The 20994-nt window shown below is 46.0% G+C and overlaps 2 protein-coding genes across 9 annotated transcripts in view; both read left to right on the top strand.

Moving 5' to 3' along the window:
- Positions 1-8126, top strand: part of LOC142907016 (uncharacterized) — a 167470-nt gene extending 159344 nt beyond the window's left edge. For all 3 annotated transcript variants that reach the window (XM_076055945.1, XM_076055944.1, XM_076055943.1), the window contains exon 3: positions 2572-8126. In XM_076055945.1, coding sequence (XP_075912060.1) covers positions 2600-3556 — 957 coding nt within the window. In that variant the 5' untranslated portion in view covers positions 2572-2599 and the 3' untranslated portion in view covers positions 3557-8126. The remainder of the gene's footprint in view (positions 1-2571) is intronic.
- LOC142907012 (uncharacterized) overlaps positions 1-20994 on the top strand; it is a 61363-nt gene that overhangs the window by 36684 nt on the left and 3685 nt on the right. Inside the window, exons 1-2 of one of the 6 annotated variants that reach the window (XM_076055931.1) lie at positions 19521-19579; positions 20021-20089. The exons of 3 other annotated variants lie outside the window; for them this stretch is intronic. The gene's annotated coding sequence lies outside the window, so the exon portion shown is untranslated. Of the gene's footprint in view, positions 1-11484; positions 11563-19520; positions 19580-20020; positions 20090-20202; positions 20367-20994 lie in introns of those variants that run through there. 2 more of the 6 variants (XM_076055933.1, XM_076055932.1) reach the window with 2 other exon arrangements.

Genomic DNA, 20994 nt, shown 5'->3' with positions numbered 1-20994 from the left:
GTGACAGTGGTGGAGCCAGTGGGGGTGGGGTGGGCACGTGCCCCCCAACGATCCGATCGAAATCCCTAATTTCGATAGGATCATTGGGGTTTATTAGTAACTAGCTTCACTACCCGGCTTCGCCCGGGACTTAGATTCTTGTCTTGGATACATTTCATATCCCTTATATTTCACTGACAAACCCTTAAAAATGTTGATGCTTGCGAGAAAGAAAAAAGGCGAATCAAATCAAGTTACCTAAATCGGATGTTTTCACTCAAGGAAATTTTACCTTAATCCACTTCTACGCAAGGTCGATTTTGGCCACTCGGGAAGGGAATAATGACGTGGTGAGCTGAAAATAGTCGCGTTCACTTAGAAATTCCAAACGGCATAAGCTGTGAAAATTTCACGACGCCAGAGCTCAGTGTTGGAGAGGTTTTGCTGCTTCACACAAACAAACAGATGTAATGTTCTGCTTCATATTTAAGATAGCAGTTCTACCCGTTCTTCACACGGAGGATATGTATTGAAACTCCGAGAAACCAATGGCTTCATCGGCCAGGAGCGAAGCGCCACCTAAAATCTCCCGGCACGCTGTTAACAGCCCTATCTGTGCTGCCAAATACATCTTTCCCTGGATGTTCTTCCCTGTGTATGTATCTCTGCTGCCTTGTACTTCGTATCTCTTCACTCTGTCTATGCTGGTTTGTTCAACCCGGAGGATGAACACGAAATTTAGCAGTCTTCTGAAATTCGTGGTCTACCATGGAAGTGTCTAACTGTGTTGTTGGCCTACTGGTTTTGCATCACGTAATTTTTCTTGGGTTTTGTTGAGTTCTCGTCTCTCATCTTCTTGTTGTATTTGCCTCCGTGCAGTTTAACGCTCTCTATGTGTTGCGTTGATGTCACCCTATGTGCTCCCTCACTATTTGTTTTTACACCTGATGATGATCGCTTGTGTTGCGTTCGAAACGTCGTGATTTATTTCAATATAATATTGTCATATTTCTACATTCGTGACTTTACCGAAAAAAACAATGAGTAATTTATGCAGTCACGAAAGCTTCAATTCTATATTCATTGCAGAGCGCTTAACTCAGGTGTGTTGCGGGTTGACGCCACAATCTTCATGGTCATACAAAATACAAAAGTCTATTTTTATACTTGTTTCATTGTGCACGGTATGGAACCTACCCACATGCCAAATTTCAAGTGTGTAGCATGTTGGGAAGTATGCTAAACATTTCTAACAGACACACACACACGTATCCACACATTTCCCTTTTATATATAGACTGGCTTTACTACCCGGCTTTGCCCGGGACTTTGATTCTTGTCTTGGATTAAAACGCGGCCTTCGCGGAGTGTTGGTGGGGGGGTATGCGTGACGTCAGCAGGCACACTGCGTAACGATGCCGCATAGGGTGACATCTCAGATATGATGGCTATTTTAATACTTTGTGCATTGTGTCCAGTCTGGAAGCTACCCACATGCCAAATTTCAAGTTTGTGTTGCATGTCGGCAAGTATGCTGAACATTTCAAACAGACACACATTCACAAATTTCCCTTTTATAAATATAGATCAATCAGCATTGTGCGACCCCCCCCCCCCCACTGCCACCGCGTGGCATATTATTACCTGCCAGGGACTCTATGAGAGGACAACAGTCCGTGTTCATAATTGGCAATAAGTAACGGCAAAGCAGTTACAAGCGACTCTTAGAATTGTGCCCAGTTGCGTATACAGTACATGACTTCCCTGAAGGCAAACACCTTCAGCGAGCGCGATGCCTTTCACACGCGTCGAATTAAAAGCATAGGACAACTCCTTACTTACTAACAACTCCTGACTAACAACTCCTTACTTACTAACAACTAACTAACAACTCCTTACTTCCTAACAACTCCTTACTAATAACTCCTTACCAACAACTCCTTACCAACAACTCCTTATCCTATCATTTTTCATTGCTGAAAGGGGCTACCCCCCCCCCTACCTGATTATCCTGGCTCTACCTCTGAGTGTGTGAAAGAGTCAAGTTTGTATTTGCAGTAAAGTCTATTAACTCTATTGGGCACGGAGGTTATATTAAAATAGTAGTTTATTTTTGTTTTCATCTGCAACTCTTTGTAAGAATGTAGTCAGGAAGTTATCACAGCACACGTGCAGCTGAAGTCGGAACTGTTCATCCCAGCATTCAAGGACATCTGTGCCTGGCTTTCACACCTCTAAGTTGCGATTGAACATTAATTTATGCATTTCTGCATAACACAAATAGTATTATTTTCAACACCCTTTGCTACGTCAGCTGAATTTAGCTTTCATAAATAGTCCTTTTGAAGCCAGACAGCCGAAATTGTATGCTCGGAGTTTTGGGTTAACATTCATTTTGAAGATACGAGGGCTTCCAGGCACGTTTATGACCATTTGCCCTCTCATTGTGTGCGATAACAGCCCGTGTGATGAATTTGGGACACGTTTTCACTATATCATGAATATATGAATAAGTATAGACGTGTAAGTCACGTGTGACTGCATAAATGCATTCCTCTGTGGGTGTGGATATTCTCTTTTTTCTGTCTGCAGCTGTCGCTTCCTCTGCAGAATTGTTCTGATGGAGCAAAGGCACTCGGGGCAGCTCGGTGCAAAAAGGCAACAATGCGACCGGTGTGCATACAGCACGGATCGTCCTGCACATTTGACACGGCACCAGAGAACCCACACGGGAGAGAAACCCTTCAAGTGCAGTGTGTGTGGGAAGGCGTTTGCACATTCAACACATCTTCATGTACACCAGAGAACACACACGGGAGAGAAACCCTTCAAGTGCAATGTGTGTGGGAAGGCGTTTGCACAGTCACCAAATCTTCATGTACACCAGAGAACACACACGGGAGAGAAACCCTTCAAGTGCAGTGTGTGTGGGAAGGCGTTTTCACATTCACCACATCTTTATGTACACCAGAGAACACACACGGGAGAGAAACCCTTCAAGTGCAGTGTGTGTGGGAAGGCGTTTGCACAGTCACCAAATCTTCATGTACACCAGAGAACACACACGGGAGAGAAACCCTTCAAGTGCAGTGTGTGTGGGAAGGCGTTTTCACATTCACCACATCTTTATGTACACCAGAGAACACACACGGGAGAGAAACCCTTCAAGTGCAGTGTGTGTGGGAAGGCGTTTGCACAGTCACCAAGTCTTCATGCACACCAGAGAACACACACGGGAGAGAAACCCTTCAAGTGCAGTGTGTGTGGGAAGGCGTTTGCACAGTCACCAAGTCTTAATGTACACCAGAGAACACACACAGGAGAGAAACCCTTCAAGTGCAGTGTATGTGGGAAGGCGTTTGCACATTCATCAAGTCTTCATGTACACCAGAGAACACACAAGCATCAGAAGGTCCACAAGGAGTGGAATCTGAAATCAGCTTGTGAAAGTCATAGTGCCGCAATGAGCCCATCCCTCATGAAACAAGAACCGGAAGAAAATCCCAGCTTGGACACTTTTAAAGGTATCGAGGTGAAATATGAAGAGGTGAAGGTGAAATGTGAAGAAGTGATGTGAAGAGCGAAGAAGTGAGGGTAAAATGTGAAGATGAAGATTCAACTCCAAAATCAGACCTTCACATCGATGGAGGCAACGTGAAGCAGGAGGAGAATTCTGACTGAGGCAGAGCGAGGCAACTCCCAGCAGTTTGTGGAAGTGGAGGTGTGGGTGGACTTCCTCCGAGACATTACAAAGTCAAATGGGGACCCGGTAGATATGTAAGCTTGAGACGATGTCGCTCCAATAGATGCACCTTTGTCACAGGCCTTTAATGACAAGAATCAGAAGTTGAACACTCAATTCCTAGGTTCAACCTGCAGGGTCAGAGCGGCCAGTCTTTGTGAACCTGTGGGTTGCGTAGATCTCTAACCATGAGCGAGAGCCAATAAGCTTCCAAGCAATCACAAGGTTCTAATAATTCAATTTATATGGTGCTTGCTTAATCGCCTCTGGCAATTCGGAGTGTTGTGTTATATCTAGTCTCAAACACTCGAAGAGCATCCCCAAGTAGCAGCTGCCCCTGTGTGGTACAAAGTGGTGGCCCTGCACCGGCCTGCATGTGGACAAGAACCTGTCAGTAGGGGGCGATGGTTGATGTGGCATCTCAGTTGTGGAGTTTGTAGGTAACGTTTAGAATTTGATACATTTTGACCCAGACGCCAGCATGCAATGGCCTACTCGTTTTTGAATGGCGCAATAGTATGTTGTACATACACTGTTAAGCGTATTTGTAAAAAAATAGCTTGTTAGTACGATATAACCTGATGCAGTATATTTCACTGCAGCAATTCAATTTTGTTAATATGCCTGTCAATAATTGAGAATTGTTGTATATGAGCCTTTTCCAAAATTGATATTAACAATAATATTTGCCGTTATATATCATATTTTTTTTAAACAAACGAAAAAAATTAATCAATAAAACCCGTAAGCCAGGCACACGAAAAACCAGATGTCAATCATAAACAGGCCATTAATAAATAAAGAAATAATAAAACTCTCGAGGCGAGGATGTTAGTGCTATCTGCGAAGATCTCCAGATGAACAAGAGTTTGATGTGCCCTAAGGGAGGTCACGCAGAGGGAGCCCTCCGCAAGCCAGAAACGAGGACGCCCACGGGTTAAACCATTTATATTTTTTTCCTTTGTCATTAAAACAACGGTTAAAATTAAAAATGCAATAACAAGAATAAGCTAAAGTTAGCGGTCCTCGCGCTCACTCCAATTAATACCAGGCCACCAGATACATCAGTGAATTATTATCCAATGATTAATTCGCTATCAAATGATTTTCACCTTTAATACTTTTACTGTTAAAACAAAGCTTGGAGACAAAACACAGAGTCACATCAAAGGTTTTCGAGAAGGAATGAGACAACGGGCAAACTTGCGAAAGAGTTTAAACAATATCCCAAGCAACCCCGACCACCTTTGTCTCTCGCAGCGCGGAGAAGCAGGAACCACACGTTATCACAAGGGGCCATCTGGAGCTAGCCAGACGGGTTAATGATAAAACACACAACAGCCAGCGAACACGTTTTTCAGTTAAAGAAGTGGCTACACATCAGTCACACATAAATTTATAATAACGTGTTCACCTTACACGACATTCCATTATAGAACCTTACAGAACCAAGGGATATGGATTCCAACAATCAAGAAACGGACCTCTTAAACTCAGGAAGAAAATTATTTTTCTTTTTAATAATTCCATCGTAACAATGCGAACCTCGGTAAACCGAGAGGGGTGTCGGGAGGACGTAGTTACAAGCACGAGTCTTGGCGAACATGGGACCAAATGGTATTTGAGAAATATAAAGTCGAAAGTATAAAGAGATAGGTACTCCCGACCACCTTTGTGTCTCCCGCAGAGCGCGAGAGAGGAATTTCACGCCAGGGCAAACAGATCGTTATCGCAAGAGCCATCTGTACACACACACGAACTCACACACACACAGACCACGCCCCCCCCCCCCCTTCACTGCAAAGAGAGAAGAATGTCTTTGAATATAACGGTCAGCGCATTTTCAAAAAGTTATGTTAAGTCAGTCAAGACAGATCAGCGATTCAAGACGTCCACAAGACGAGCAGTCGCATGGAGCGGCTGGCTCCGAGCCTCGCTGAGTACCGAGGATCGCCGAGTCGCGATGTATCAACGAGATTGAGTCATACAGCAGTGGAGAGAAACTGCTGTCAGCGAACCAGCACGGGCGCGTTCGCGCACTTCAACAGAGAAAGCACGTGCGACTCAACTCACTCAACAGAAGAAAACGCTTGGCCAGCCGCCAACAAAGTATCAGCGAATCAGCGCTGAGAGCGCTCGAGCATCTCCACAGAGGAAGCACGTGCAACGTGGCTCAACCAGCAGCGGAAAAGCACGAGCAGCCGCCAACAACTTCAGCAAACCAGTGACCAAGCGCATGCGACTTGAGTCATACAGCAGTGGAGGAAACCTGCTGTCGGAGAGCCGCCAACAACCTCAACAAAGAGAGCGCCTGCGACTCGGCTCACTCAGCAGAATAAAAACTTGACCTGTCGCCCGCGAGCGCAGCGTCAGATACTACAGCAGCGGAAAGAGCGCGGCCAGCAAAGCCAAGCAAGAGCGTGCAGCAGCTCAGCCAGCAGTGGAGAGAAACTGCTGTCAGCGAACCAGCACGGGCGCGTTCGCGCATCTTCAAGGAGAGGGAGCGCGCGCCACCAGCGTGCCATCGGCACCAGCATCAGCACCAGCACGTGCCAACAGCGTGCCATCAGCACCAGCATCAGCACCAGCGCGTACCCAACAGCGTGCCACCAGCACCAGCGCGTGCCAACAGCGTGCCAACAGCGTGCCACCAGCGTGCTACAGCGCGCAACTTCGCGTCACCAGCGCTGAGAGGGCAGCGGCCCCGCACTCAACACCCATCGGCGCGACGACGGCGAGCGTCGTGCTGACTCATCCAGCCAGCGGTGGACAGAAACTGTGACGAGCCGTTCGTATTCAACCCCTCCCCCACACCCTCCCCCTCACTCCCCCACCGCGCCGCAACACACAGGAAACACATTTTGGACACCAGAGATGCTAACCTCGGCATCTGCTTTACGCAAAGAATTGAACCGGTGATAAAGAAGACGCACGATACGCGTATCGGGATAATCAAGAAGGGTTGCCACTCCAAGGTGGTGCATTAAAAATCAATTCATAACGAAAAATACTGCTGTCATTGAGTTGCATAATAACCAATCGTCCTACACTGTTAACAACGTGATACGAATTGACTTGAAGGTCTATGAATGGATGTGGTACTGTGTGGGCGATGTTCAAATACGAATTTACATTATAAGGTTTTGATAGAATAGTTTGCATGTATTAATCTCTCCCTCAACAACCGATCGATTGCGTTACGCGTCGGGAATTAACCACAGGTGCCGTTATCAAAGTGAAACGACGCAATCGTGATGGTATCATGTTAACGCTGTGTTGAAATTCCAAGATCGAGAGTTTTCATATTATTCAAAAATTAAAGTTAGCTAGAAAATAAAATTTATTAAAGCATAAAGGTTGCGTGTGATTCTTCCTGAAATTCTGCATAATATTGTTCTGTGTATGAGATCTGAATCCTGGGGACCTATCATAAGCACACTATCACCACACATAATCCATAACACGCATAATTCATAATGTTCAATCGAGAGTAATCGTATCCTTATCGATAATACGGAATTAAATAGCAGAGTTGAATCGACTCTCTCATTCATGCTCACAAGACCTACAGAACTGCATACGATCAATTGCGTTATTCCAATTCGTAACACAATCCTAGTCACCAAGGCTCGACCTGCATTATCATAACCACGCCCACTCGCATAAATTAATACAATTATCTCTTGAATCAGCATAATTTATGCACATAATTGCACCAATTAACATAATTTAGGATAAATTATGCAAATTGCAAATTTCATTTAATTTTTATTATTTTGATCAATTTTCATAAAACCTATATATACAACAGAATGAATACTTGTCTGTGTGTGTACATGTAACATTTTGTCTATAAGGGTCAAACATTGAATAAGTGATGTTAGGACAAAGTGTGTGTTTTGGACGTAACCTGTACAGATAACTCAGGTGAGACTCATTGCTCTTGTGATACAGGTCAAGGGGTATTTTTGTGTTTTCAGGAAGCATCTCCCTGTGGAGCAACTCATTGTCTTTGAAATAGGGAGCACACTCGGATCATTAATCAGTTACAAGGCATACCACTCAAAGGTTACACGTAGAGGAGATACATTCTCTACAACACGAATTATAATTTAGCATTACGTGTTGACGTAAATTTTGTCGAACTAGGACATGAAATGCTCCTTGCTGATTAACGTCTGGATGTTCACAACCAAGGGCTTGAAGCAAGCCTGACTGCCTGCGGTGCCCCTCATTTACGGCCTTGGGCCAGGAAAGTCACGAAAAAAATTGCACACGAACGACGTCTCCACGCAAGCACCCGATGCTCCGTTTTGAAGTTTGAAAATGAAACAACTTTGAATTGTGTTATGTTTTGAATTAGATAATTGTATTTCTTCATTAAAAGCTTATTCATTGAAAACGATATTTCGCGTGAATTTTCTCTCATCGTTAAGTAGATGGCCTTGCCGGGGGTTTGGTTCGATGCGGACTTTCACCTGGTTGGGATCGCGGGATCGAGACGAGGCTGAGCTTGTTCATATCCGTGTACATCGATGTCCCACATTGCTTACACGGACACACCACACACAATGAAATAAATAGAAACTAGAACGACTTAATTCCGGGGATGGGCAAAGATTGAGGAATCTCTTTCAATGGAGCGAGTTAAGTTTGTGTTCGATTCAACATCTCTCTGTCCGTCTGTGTCTCTGTTCCCCTCTGTGTCTGTCTCTCGCTGACTGTGTCTCTGTCGTCTCTGTATCTTTATTTCTGTTTTCTTCTTGTCTGTGTCTGTCCACCTCTCTCTCTTGTCAGTCTCTGTGTGTGTCTCTATCAGCGTCTTTCCAACCGTATTCAACTACCGCCAGTAGCAACATGCGCCCATTCAACTTTCACGGGCCCACGACTGCACGCGACTCAAACGTGCTCCGAGTATCTGTGTGTACGTTGAACTTAATTCGCACCGTACGTAGCCAACCATGCTAATCTGTGGGTCTCTCTGTGTGTGAGTCTCTGTGTGTATCTGGAACTTCTTTCGCACCGTACGTAGCCAACCATGCTAATCTGTGGGTCTCTCTGTGTGCGAGTCTCTGTGTGTATCTGGAACTTCTTTCGCACCGTACGTAGCCGACCATGCTAATCTGTGGGTCTCTCTGTGTGTGAGTCTCTGTGTGTGCGTTGAACTTCTTTCGCACCGTACGTAGCCAACCATGCTAATCTGAGGGTCTCTCTGTGTGTGAGTCTCTGTGTGTGTCTGGAATTTCTTTCGCGCCGTACGTAGCTGAACCTGCACAGGAGGAACGGCCGGTATCTGTGGAGCTGTGGGCTGGGTACCATCTGTCGGCGGGAGCGAAAGACGATGAAGCTCCCAAGCATTTCACTACGTTACCAACATCATATTTGCACTCATAAGTCGCTTGCCTAATTGTGTCTTTCTCATCGAATCTCATCTCAAACAATCGAAGGACGCCTCTCCCAAAGTGGCAGCTGCCCCTGTGTGGCACAAGGTGGCCCTGCACCGGCCTGCACGTGGACATGAGTCTGTCAGTAGGGGGCGATCATTGACGCGCCATCTCCGTTGTGTAGTTTCTGGATAATATTTGGAATTGCCACAATTTTGACCGTGACACCGACATGCAATGACCTGTGCGTCGTGAATGACACAACGCTATGTTTTTACATCTGCCGTGAAGCAGACTGCGCATATTGTGGTGAATGTTACTGGGGTAGCCAGGTGTGCCTGTTCGATTTGATCCTTGAACCTCTGCAATAAATAGAGAATGCGCTACCATATTATTGGTTCTTTCGGTAAAGTCGCGTAGATAGAAAACAAAAATGAAGATAAAAACAGCGTTATTTTTATTTAAATTGTCATTGTTAAATTTTTCTTTAATGTAACATGTTTTTTTTAATTTACGCGACTTTACCGAAAGAACCCAAGAATATTAATTCCTGCCAGTCACGAAAGTTTTAAGTCAAAATAGAATGCACCACCAACTCGGCTCGCGTCAATCTGCGTGGAGGCGTGGGGGAGCCTGAGAGAGTTTCTCACCGGCGCAGAACTTCCATGCAGAGGGCTCCACGCAGCTTCGTGTGGAGCGACAGGCCAGGTAGCTCCCACACAGCGTGGCGCAGCTGATTAACATTTATATTGTTGGTTCTTTCGGTAAAGTCACGTAGATAGAAAATAACAAAAAAATTGGAAAATAATAAATTGATGAAAAGATGCCATTTGTCGACTGACTGAGATGACTGTGCACACCACAGTGTACACACACACAGTGTACACACACACAGTGTACACACACACAGTGTACACACACACAGTGTACACACACAGTGTACACACACACAGTGTACACACACACAGTGTACACACACACAGTGTACACACACACACAGTGTACACACACACACTGTGTACACAAACACACAGTGTACACACACACAGTATGTACACACACACAGTGTACACAGACACACAGTGTGTACAAACAAAGTGCACACACACAGTGTAAACACACACACAGTGTGTACACACACACACAGTGTACACACACACAGTGTACAAACACACAGTGTACAAACACGCACACAGTGTACAAACACACACGCAGTATGCACACACAGTGTACACACACAGTGTACACACACACAGTGTACACACACATAGTGTGTGTACACACACACAGTGTACACACACATAGTGTGTGTACACACACACACACAGTGTACACACACAGTGTACACACACAGTGTACACACACAGTGTACACACACAGTGTGTACACACACATAGTGTACAGAAACACACACAGTGTACACACACAGTGTACACACACACACAGTGTACACACACAGTGTGTACACACACACAGTGTACACAAACACAGTGTACACACACACTGTACACACACACACTGTACACACACACAGTGTACACACACACACAGTGTACACACACACACAGTGTACACACACACACAGTGTACACACACACACTCAAGGGGTCTCTGTTCAAGGGAGGGAGCTATGAAAAATGAATCTAAATCAACTTCAACTTCAACCCCTCTCTCTGACGTCACCAATCACCATAACCTCATTGGCGTGAAAAGCCAGGGGGATGTGTAACTCGCTAGTGACGTCATGTCACCAAGGTGTTCACCCCACCCCGTCCAAGGCGCCCTTGAACGTGACGTCCCCTCTGCATGGGTCGCCGCCGTTTTCTGTGCAATTAGAATCATATTTGGGCAAGGCCACGCCCAATGACTGACGCCTCATTAACATAATCTTCACGTACGGAGGCGCTCATTGTGGGAGGTGAGTGTTATCGTTCCCCACAAGTGACGTCATGGCACCTCTTGCTGCCGCGTGACGTCACGAGATAACAGGAAGCTGCTGCTCCGCCCGTGCACTGAAATCCGAGGTGAGAAATTCTCATCGCGGTTGTGGTGATTTTTGTGGTTGTTGTTGTGGTGGTGGTTGTTGTGGTGGTGGTGGTTGTTGTGGTGGGTGTTGTGGTGGTGGTTGTTGTTTACCGAGGTAGAGCCTCGCTCTCTCTCGTAGGGATGTCAATTGAGTAGCAGCGAGCATGGAAGCGATGTCCAGGTTGAAACTTTACAGCACGGGGCCTTGCCACGTGGGGCCTTGCCTCCTGCCCTCGCCTGATCGCGTTTGCTTCAATTATCTCGCTTAAGTTTAATTTGTCTTCAGGCGGCTCGCCACTTTGTCACTTTGTTTTACTTTTAAATATTCACAAGGTTTTTATTTATTTTTATTTTTTACACCAGGCCAAGCCCGCTTGAGCTGCTGTACCGCTTTTTGTTTTCAGAAGCGACCTGCCCACAACACAACACAAGGTGAGGCTCCTCAACAGCGTGGCGGTGTTCACTCTGGACGCGTGGCGGTGTTCACTCTGGACGCGTGGCGGTGTTCACTCTGGACGCGTGGCGGTGTTCACTCTGGACGCGTGGCGGTGTTCACTCTGGACGCGTGGCGGTGTTCGCTCTAGAAGCGTGGCGGTGTTCACTCTGGACGCGTGGCGGTGTTCACTCTGGACGCGTGGCGGTGTTCACTCTGGACGCGTGGCGGTGTTCACTCTACTTGGTGGAGTGAGGAAGCATGAATTCTGTGCAGGTGAAGGTGGCCAGGCGTGGGTCTGGACACACCACCACCTGTGAACCATGCCAGTGTGTGACAGTGGTGGAGCCAGTGGGGGTGGGGTAGGCACGTGCCCCCCCAACGATCCGATCGAAATCCCTAATTTCAATAGGATCATTGGGGTTTATTAGTAACTAGCTTCACTACCCGGCTTCGCCCGGGACTTGGATTCTTGTCTTGGATACATTTCATATTCCCTTATATTTCACTGAAAAACCCTTAAAAATGTTGATGCTTGCGAGAAAGAAAAAAGGCGAAACAAATCAAGTTACCTAAATCGGATGTTTTCACTCAAGGAAATTTTACCTTAATCCACTTCTACGCAAGGTCGATTTTGGCCACTCGGGAAGGGAATAATGACGTGGCGAGCTGAAAATAGTCGCGTTCACTTAGAAATTCCAAACGGCATAAGCTGTGAAAATATCACGACGCCAGAGCTCAGTGTTGGGAGAGGTTTTTGCTGCTTCACACAAACAAACAGATGTAATGTTCTGCTTCATATTTAAGATAGCAGTTCTACCCGTTCTTCGCACGGAGGATATGTATTGAAACTCCGAGAAACCAATGGCTTCATCGGCCAGGAGCGAAGCGCCACCTAAAATCTCCCGGCACGCTGTTAACAGCCCTATCTGTGCTGCCAAATACATCTTTCCCTGGATGTTCTTCCCTGTGTATGTATCTCTGCTGCCTTGTACCTCGTATCTCTTCACTCTGTCTATGCTGGTTTGTTCAACCCGGAGGATGAACACGAAATTTAGCAGTCTTCTGAAATTCGTGGTCTACCATGGAAGTGTCTAACTGTGTTGTTGGCCTACTGGTTTTGCATCACGTAATTTTTCTTGGGTTTTGTTGAGTTCTCGTCTCTCATCTTCTTGTTGTATTTGCCTCCGTGCAGTTTAACGCTCTCTATGTGTTGCGTTGATGTCACCCTATGTGCTCCCTCACTATTTGTTTTTTAACACCTGATGATGATCGCTTGTGTTGCGTTCGAAACGTCGTGATTTATTTTAATATAATTTTATTATATTTCTACATCCGTGACTTTACCGAAAAAAACAATGAGTCATTTATGCAGTCACGAAAGCTTCAATTCTATATTCATTGCAGAGCGCTTAACTCAGGTGTGTTGCGGGTTGACGCCACAAACTTCATGGTCATACAAAATACAAAAGTCTATTTTTATACTTTTTTCATTGTGCACAGTATGGAACCTACCCACATGACAAATTTCAAGTGTGTAATATGTCGGGAAGTATGCTAAACATTTCGAACAGACACGCACACACACGTATCCACACATTTCCCTTCTATATATACGCTAGCTTTACTACCCGGCTTTGCCCGGGACTTTGATTCTTGTCTTGGATTAAAACACGGTCTTCGCGGAGTGTTGGGGGGGGGGGTGTGCGTGACGTCAGCAGGCACACTGCGTAACGATGCCGCATAGGGTGACATCTCAGATATGACGGCTATTTTAATACTTTGTGCATTGTGTCCAGTCTGGAAGCTACCCACATGCCAAATTTCAAGTTTGTGTTGCATGTCGGCAAGTATGCTGAACATGTCAAACAGACACACATTCACAAATTTCCCTTTTATAAATATAGATCAATCAGCATTGTGCGACCCCCCCCCCCCACTGCCACCGCGTGGCATATTATTACGTGCCAGGGACTCTGAGAGGACAACAGTCCATGTTCATAATTGGCAATAAGTAACGGCAAAGCAGTTACAAGCGACTCTTAGAATTGTGCCCAGTTGCGTATACAGTACACGACTTCCCTGAAGGCAAACACCTTCAGCGAGCACGATGCCTTTCACACGCGTCAAATTAAAAGCATAGGACAACTCCTTACTTAGTAACAACTCCTGACTAACAACTCCTTATTTACTAACAACTCCTGACTAACAACTCCTTACTTACTAACAACTCCTGACTAACAACTCCTTACTTAGTAACAACTCCTGACTAACAACTCCTTACTTCCTAACAACTCCTTACTAATAACTCCTTACCAACAACTCCTTACTAACAACTCCTTACTAATATCTCCTTACTAACAACTCCTTACTTACTAACAACTCCTATCAATTTCATTGCTGAAAGGGGCTACCCCCCCCTACCTGAATATCCTGGCTCTACCTCTGAGTGTGTGAAAGGTTCAAGTTTGTATTTGCAGTAAAGTCTATTAACTCCATTGGGCACGGAGGTTATATCAAAACAGTAGTTTATTTTTGTTTTCATCTGCAACTCTTTGTAAGAATGTAGTCAGGAAGTTATCACAGCACACGTGCAGCTGAAGTCCCAGCATTCAAGGACATCTGTGCCTGGCTTTCACACCTCTACGTTGCGATTGAACATTAATTTATGCATTTCTGCTTAACACAAATAGTATTATTTTCAACACCCTTTGCTATGTCAGCTGAATTTAGCTTTCATAAATATTCCTTTTGAAGCCAGACAGCCGAAATTGTGTGCTCGGAGTTTTGGGTTAACATTCATTTTAAAGATACGAGGACTTCCAGGCACGTTTATGACCATTTGCCCTCTCATTGTGTGCCATAACAGCCCGTGTGATGAATTTGGGACACGTTTTCACTATATCATGAATATATGAATAAGTATAGACGTGTAAGTCATGTGTGACTGTATAATGCATTCCTCTGTGCATCGATACTGACGTGTAGATGGTGTGGATATTCTTTTTTTCTGTCTGCAGCTGTCGCTTCCTCTGCAGAATTGGTCTGATGGAGCAAAGGCACTCGGCGCAGCTCGGTGCAAAAAGGCATCAATGCGACCGGTGTGCATACAGCACGGATAGTACTGCACATTTCACGTGGCACCAGAGAACCCACACGGGAGAGAAACCCTTCAAGTGCAATGTGTGTGGGAAGGCGTTTGCACAGTCACCAAATCTTCATGTACACCAGAGAACACACACGGGAGAGAAACCCTTCAAGTGCAGTGTGTGTGGGAAGGCGTTTTCACATTCACCACATCTTCATGTACACCAGAGAACACACACGGGAGAGAAACCCTTCAAGTGCAGTGTGTGTGGGAAGGCGTTTTCACAGTCACCAAGTCTTCATGCACACCAGAGAACACACACGGGAGAGAAACCCTTCAAGTGCAGTGTGTGTGGGAAGGCGTTTGCCCAGTCACCACATCTTCTTGTACACCAGAGAACACACACGGGAGAGAAACCCTTCCAGTGCAGTGTGTGTGGGAAGGCGTTTGCACAGTCAACAAATCTTCAAGTACACAAGAGAACACACGAGCATCAGAAGATCCACAAGGAGTGGAGTCTGAAATCAGCTTGTGAAAGTCAAAGTGCCGCAATGAGCCCATCCCTCATGAAACAAGAACTGGAAGAAAATCCCAGCTTGGACACTTTTAAAGGTATCGAGGTGAAATTTGAAGAGGTGAAGGTGAAATGTGAAGAAGTGATGGTGAAGAGCGAAGAAGTGAGGGTAAAATGTGAAGATGAAGATTCAACTCCAAAATCGGACCTTCACATCGATGGAGGCAACGTGAAGCAGGAGGAGAATTCTGACTGCGAGGCAGAGCGAGGCAACTCCCATCAGTTTGTGGAAGTGGAGGTGTGGGTGGACTTCCTCCGAGACATTACAAAGTCAAATGGAGACCCGTTAGATGTGTAAGCTTGAGACGATGTCGCTCCAATAGATGCACCTTTGTCACAGGCCTTTAATGACAAGAATGTGAAGTTGGACACTCAATTCCTAGGTTCAACCTGCAGGGTCAGAGCGGCCAGTCTTTGTGGACCTGTGGGTTGCGTAGATCTCTAACCATGAGCGAGAGCCAATAAGCTCCCAAGCATTCGCAAGGTTCTAATAATTCCATTTATATGGTGCTTGCTTAATCGCCTCTGGCAATTCGGAGCATTGTGTCGTATCTCGCCTCAAACACTCGAAGAGCATCCCCAAGTAGCAGCTGCCCCTGTGTGGTACAAGGTGGTGGCCCTGCACCGGCCTGCATGTGGACAAGAGCCTGTCAGTAGGGGGCAATGGTTGATGTGGCATCTCAGTTGTGGAGTTTGTAGGTAATTTTTCGATTTGAAGCTTTCGTGACTGCAATGATTCATCTTCTTTGGTTCTTTCGGTAAAGTCACGTAGAATGAGAATAAAATAATAAATTGATAAAATAAAATAACACAATAATATTCTCACGACGTTTCGGCCACAACACAAGCGGCCTTCATGAGGTGAAGGGACGAGACTGTCTGGTAGGACAGCGCTGGAGTGAAAGAGCCACGTTCAGATCACGGCCTTTAAGAAGATGGATTCTGGCTTAGTAACCACTGGAAAGATGTTTTAAATCATTTCTGTTCTTAATTAATTGTAGTTTTACGATGACCTTCAGACCGCAGCTCTTTCGCCAGCATTGCCTCTTAATACCTCTCACACCACGGTTAATGGTATGGTTTTACAACATGGAGTATACTAGGGCCTCGCAGCTGTCTCTCTCCCCCTCCTCTGTTCCGACCATGGACGAACTCGTCCGTCTGAACGGGGCCCGTAGCTATCCGTGGTGCTAAAGTTGAGGCTTAAAGGCCGTGATCTGAACGTGGCTCTTTCACTCCAGCGCTGTCCTACCAGACAGTCTCGTCCCTTCACCTGATGAAGGCCGCTTGTGTTGTGGCCGAAACGTCGTGAGAATATTATTGTGTTATTTTATTTTATCAATTTATTATTTTATTCTCATTCTACGTGATTTGTAGGTAATGTTTAGAATTTGATCAATTTTGACCGAGACGCCAGCATGCAATGGCCTACTCGTTTTGAATGGCGCAATAGTATGTTGTACATACACTGTTAAGCGTATTTTTTTTTAAATAGCTTCTTGTTAGTACGATGTAACCTGATGCAGCATATTTCACTGCAGTAATTCAATTTTGGTAATATGCCTGTCAATAATTTAGAATGAATACTTGTCTGATTGTGTGCGTACATGTAACATTGTCTATAAGAGTCAAACATTGATTAAGTGATCTTAGGACAAATTGTGTTTTGGAAGTAACCTGTAAAGATAACTCAGGTGAGACTCATTGTTCTTGTGATACAGGTCAAAGGGTATTTTGTGTTTTCAGGAAGCATCTCCCTCTGGAGCAACTCATTGTCTTTGAAATAGGGAGCACACTCGGATCATTAATCAGTTACAAGGCATACCACTCAAAGGTTACACTTAGAGGAGATATATTCTCTACAACACGAATTATAATTTTGTATTACGTGTTGACGTAGATTTTGTCGAACTAGGACGTGAAATGGTCCATGCTGATTAACGTCTGGATGTTCACTACCAAGGGCTTGAAGCAAGCCTGACTGCTTGCGGTGCCCCTCACAACCATTTACGGCCTTGGGCCAGGAAAGTCACGGAAAAAATTGCACACGAACGATGCCTCCACGCAAGCTCCCGATGCTCCGTTTTGAAGTTTGAAAATGAAAGAACTTTGAATTGTGTTATGTTTTCAATTAGATAATTGTATTTCTTCATCAAAAGCTTCTTAATTGAAATCGATATTTCGCGTGAATTTTCTCTCGTCAAGTAGATGGCCTTGCCAGGGGTTCTGTTCGATGCGGACTTTAACCTGGTTGGGATCGCGGGATCGAGACGAGGCTGAGCTTGTTCATATCCGTGTACATCGATGTCCCACATTGCTTACACGGACACACCACACACAATGAAATAAATAGAAACTTGAACGACTTAATTCCGGGGATGGGCAAAGATTGAGGAATCTCTTTCAATGGAGCGAGTTAAGTTTGTGTTCAATTCAACATCTCTCTGTTCGTCTGTCTCTGTTCTCATCTGTGTCTCTCTCTCGCTAGCTGACTGTGTCTCTATCGTCTCTGTAGCTTTGTTTCTGTCTTCCTCTTGTCTGTGTCTGTCCACCTCTCTGCTGCCAGTCTCTGTGTGTGTCTCTATCGCACCGTACGTAGCCGACCATGATAATCTGTGGGTCTCTGTGTGTGAGTCTGTGTGTGTCTGGAATTTCTTTCGCACCGTACGTAGCTGAACCTGCACAGGAGGAGCGGCTGGTATCTGTGGAGCTGTGGGCTGGGTACCATCTGTCGGCGGGAGCGAGAGACGATGAAGCTCCCAAGCATTCACTACGTTACCAACATCATATTTGCACTCATAAGTCGCTTGCTTAATTGTATGTTTCGTATCGAATCTCATCTCAAACAATCGAAGGACGCCTCCCCCTAAGTGGCAGCTGCCCCTGTGTGGCACAAGGTGGCCCTGCACCGGCCTGCACGTGGACATGAGTCTGTCGGTAGGGGGCGATCATTGACGCGCCGTCTCCGTTGTGTAGTTTCTGGATAATGTTTGGAATTGCCACAATTTTGACCGTGACACCGACATGCAATGACCCGTGCGTCGTGAATGACACAACGCTATGTTTTACATCTGCCGTGAAGCAGACTGCGAATATTGTGGTGAATGTTACTGGGGTAGCCAGGTGTGCCTGTCGGATTTGAACCTTGAACCTCTGCAATAAATAGAGAATGCGCTACCATATTCTTGGTTCTTTCGGTGAAGTCACGTAGATAGAAAACAAAAATGAAGATAGAAAAATAGTTTATTTTTATTTAAATTGCCTTTACCGAAAGAACCCAAGAATATGAATTCCAGCCAGTCACGAAAGTTTTAAGTCAAAATAGAATGCACCACCAACTCGGCTCGAGTCAATCTGCGTGGAGGCGTGGGGGGGCCTGAGAGAGTTTCTCACCGGCGCAGAACTTCCATGCAGAGGGCTCCACGCAGCTTCGTGCGGAGCGACAGGCCAGGTAGCTCCCACACAGCGTGGCGCAGCTGATTAACATTTATATTGTTGGTTCTTTCGGTAATGTCACGTAGATGGAAAATAACAAAAAAATTGGAAAATAATAAATTGATGAAAAGATGCCATTTGTCGACTGACTGAGATGACTGTGCACACCACAGTGTACACACACACACAGTGTACACACACACAGTGCGCACACACACACACAGTGTACACACACAGTATGTACGTACACACACACAGTATGTACGTACACACACACAGTGTACAAACACGCACACAGTATACAAACACACACAGTGTACACACACACAATTTTAACACACACACAGTGTGTACACACACAGTGTACATACACACAGTGTACATACACACAGTGTACACACACCCAAGGGGTCTCTGTTCAGGGAGGGAGCAATGGAAAATGAATCTAAATCAACTTAAACTCCAACGCCTCTCTGTGACGTCACCACTCAGCATCACCTTATCGGCGTGAAACGCCAGGGGGAGGTGTACCTTGCTAGTGACGTCATGTCATCAAGGTGTTCACCCCACTCCGTCCAAGGCGCCCTTGAACGTGACGTCACCTCTGCCTGGGTCCCTGCCGTTTTCTGTTCAAGTAGAATCCATATTTGGGCAAGGCCACGCCCAGTGACTGGCGGATCATTAACATAATTAATTCGAGAAAGCCTTTGCGACGGGTTCAGCACCCACGCCCCAGCCCTCTACATATGGGCCGGGGTCATTAACATAATATTTTCACATACAGAGCCGCTCATTGTGGGAGGGGTGTGGTACGTCGCGCGGCAGTAGAAGGCGACATGACGTCATGTCGCCTCCTGCTGCCGCGTGACGTCACGAGATAACAGGAAGTTGCTGCTCTGCCCGTGCACTAAATTCCGAGGTGAGAAATTCTCATCGCGGTTGTGGTGGTAGTTGTTGTGGTGGTGGTTATTGTGGTGGTGGTTATTGTGGTGGTGGTTATTGTGGTGGTGGTTATTGTGGTGGTGGTTATTGTGGTGGTGGTTATTGTGGTGGTGGTTGTTGTTGTGGTGGTTCTGGTGGTTGTTGTGGTGGTGGTTGTTGTTGTTTACCGAGGTAGAGCCTCGCTCTCTCTCGTAGGGATGTCAATTGAGTAGCAGCGAGCGTGGAAGCGATGTCCAGGTTGAAACTTTACAGCGCGGGGCCTAGCCACGCGGGGCCTTGCCTCCTGCCCTCGCCTGGTCGCGTTTGCTTCAATTATCTCGCTTAAGTTTAATTTGTCTTCAGGCGGCTCGCCACTTTGTCACTTTGTTTTACTTTTAAATATTCACGCGGTTTTTTTTTTCATTTTTTTTTACACCAGGCCAAGCCCGCTTGAGCTGCTGTACCGCTTTTTGTTTTCAGAAGCGGCCTGCCCACAACACAACACAAGGTGAGGCTCCTCAACAGCGTGGCGGTGTTCACTCTGGACGCGTGGCGGTGTTCACTCTGGACACGTGGCGGTGTTCACTCTGGACACTTGGCGGTGTTCACTCTAGACGCGTGGCGGTGTTCACTCTGGACGCGTGGCGGTGTTCACTCTGGACGCGTGGCGGTGTTCACTCTGGACGCGTGGCGGTGTTCACTCTGGACGCGTGGCGGTGTTCACTCTGGACGCGTGGCGGTGTTCACTCTACTTGGTGGAGTGAGGAAGCATGAATTCTGTGCAGGTGAAGGTGGCCAGGCGTGGGTCTGGACACACCACCACCTGTGAACCGTGCCAGTGTGTGACAGTGGTGGAGCCAGTGGGGGTGGGGTAGGCACGTGCCCCCCAACGATCCGATCGAAATCCCTAATTTCGATAGGATCATTGGGGCTTATTAGTAACTAGCTTCACTACCCGGCTTCGCCCGGGACTTGGATTCTTGTCTTGGATACATATCATATCCTTTATATTTCACTGAAAAACCCTTTAAAATGTTGATGTTTGCGAGAAAGAAAAAAGCCGAAACAAATCAAGTTACCTAAATCGGATGTTTTCACTCAAGGAAATTTAACCTTAATCCACGCAAGGTCGATTTTTGCCACTAGGGAAGGGAATGACGTGGCGAGCTGAAAATAGTCGCGTTCACTTAGAAATTCCAAACGGCATAAGCTGTGAAAATTTCACGACGCCAGAGCTCAGCGTTGGAGAGGTTTTGCTGCTTCACACAAACAGATGTAATGTTCTGCTTCATATTTAAGATAGCAGTTCTACCCGTTCTTCGCACGGAGGATATGTATTGAAACTCAGAGAAACCAATGGCTTCATTTGACCAGGAGCGAAGCGCCACCTGAAATCTCCCGGCACGCTGTTAA

Source organism: Petromyzon marinus, chromosome 73, assembly GCF_048934315.1.
Source record: "Petromyzon marinus isolate PM22_M1 ecotype Great Lakes invasive population chromosome 73, UKy_Petmar_22M1.pri1.0, whole genome shotgun sequence".
In the NCBI taxonomy this organism is placed as follows: Eukaryota; Metazoa; Chordata; class Hyperoartia; order Petromyzontiformes; family Petromyzontidae; genus Petromyzon; species Petromyzon marinus.
The sequence above is the reverse complement of the archived record's forward strand: the minus strand, read 5'-3'. Positions and strand labels throughout refer to the sequence as shown.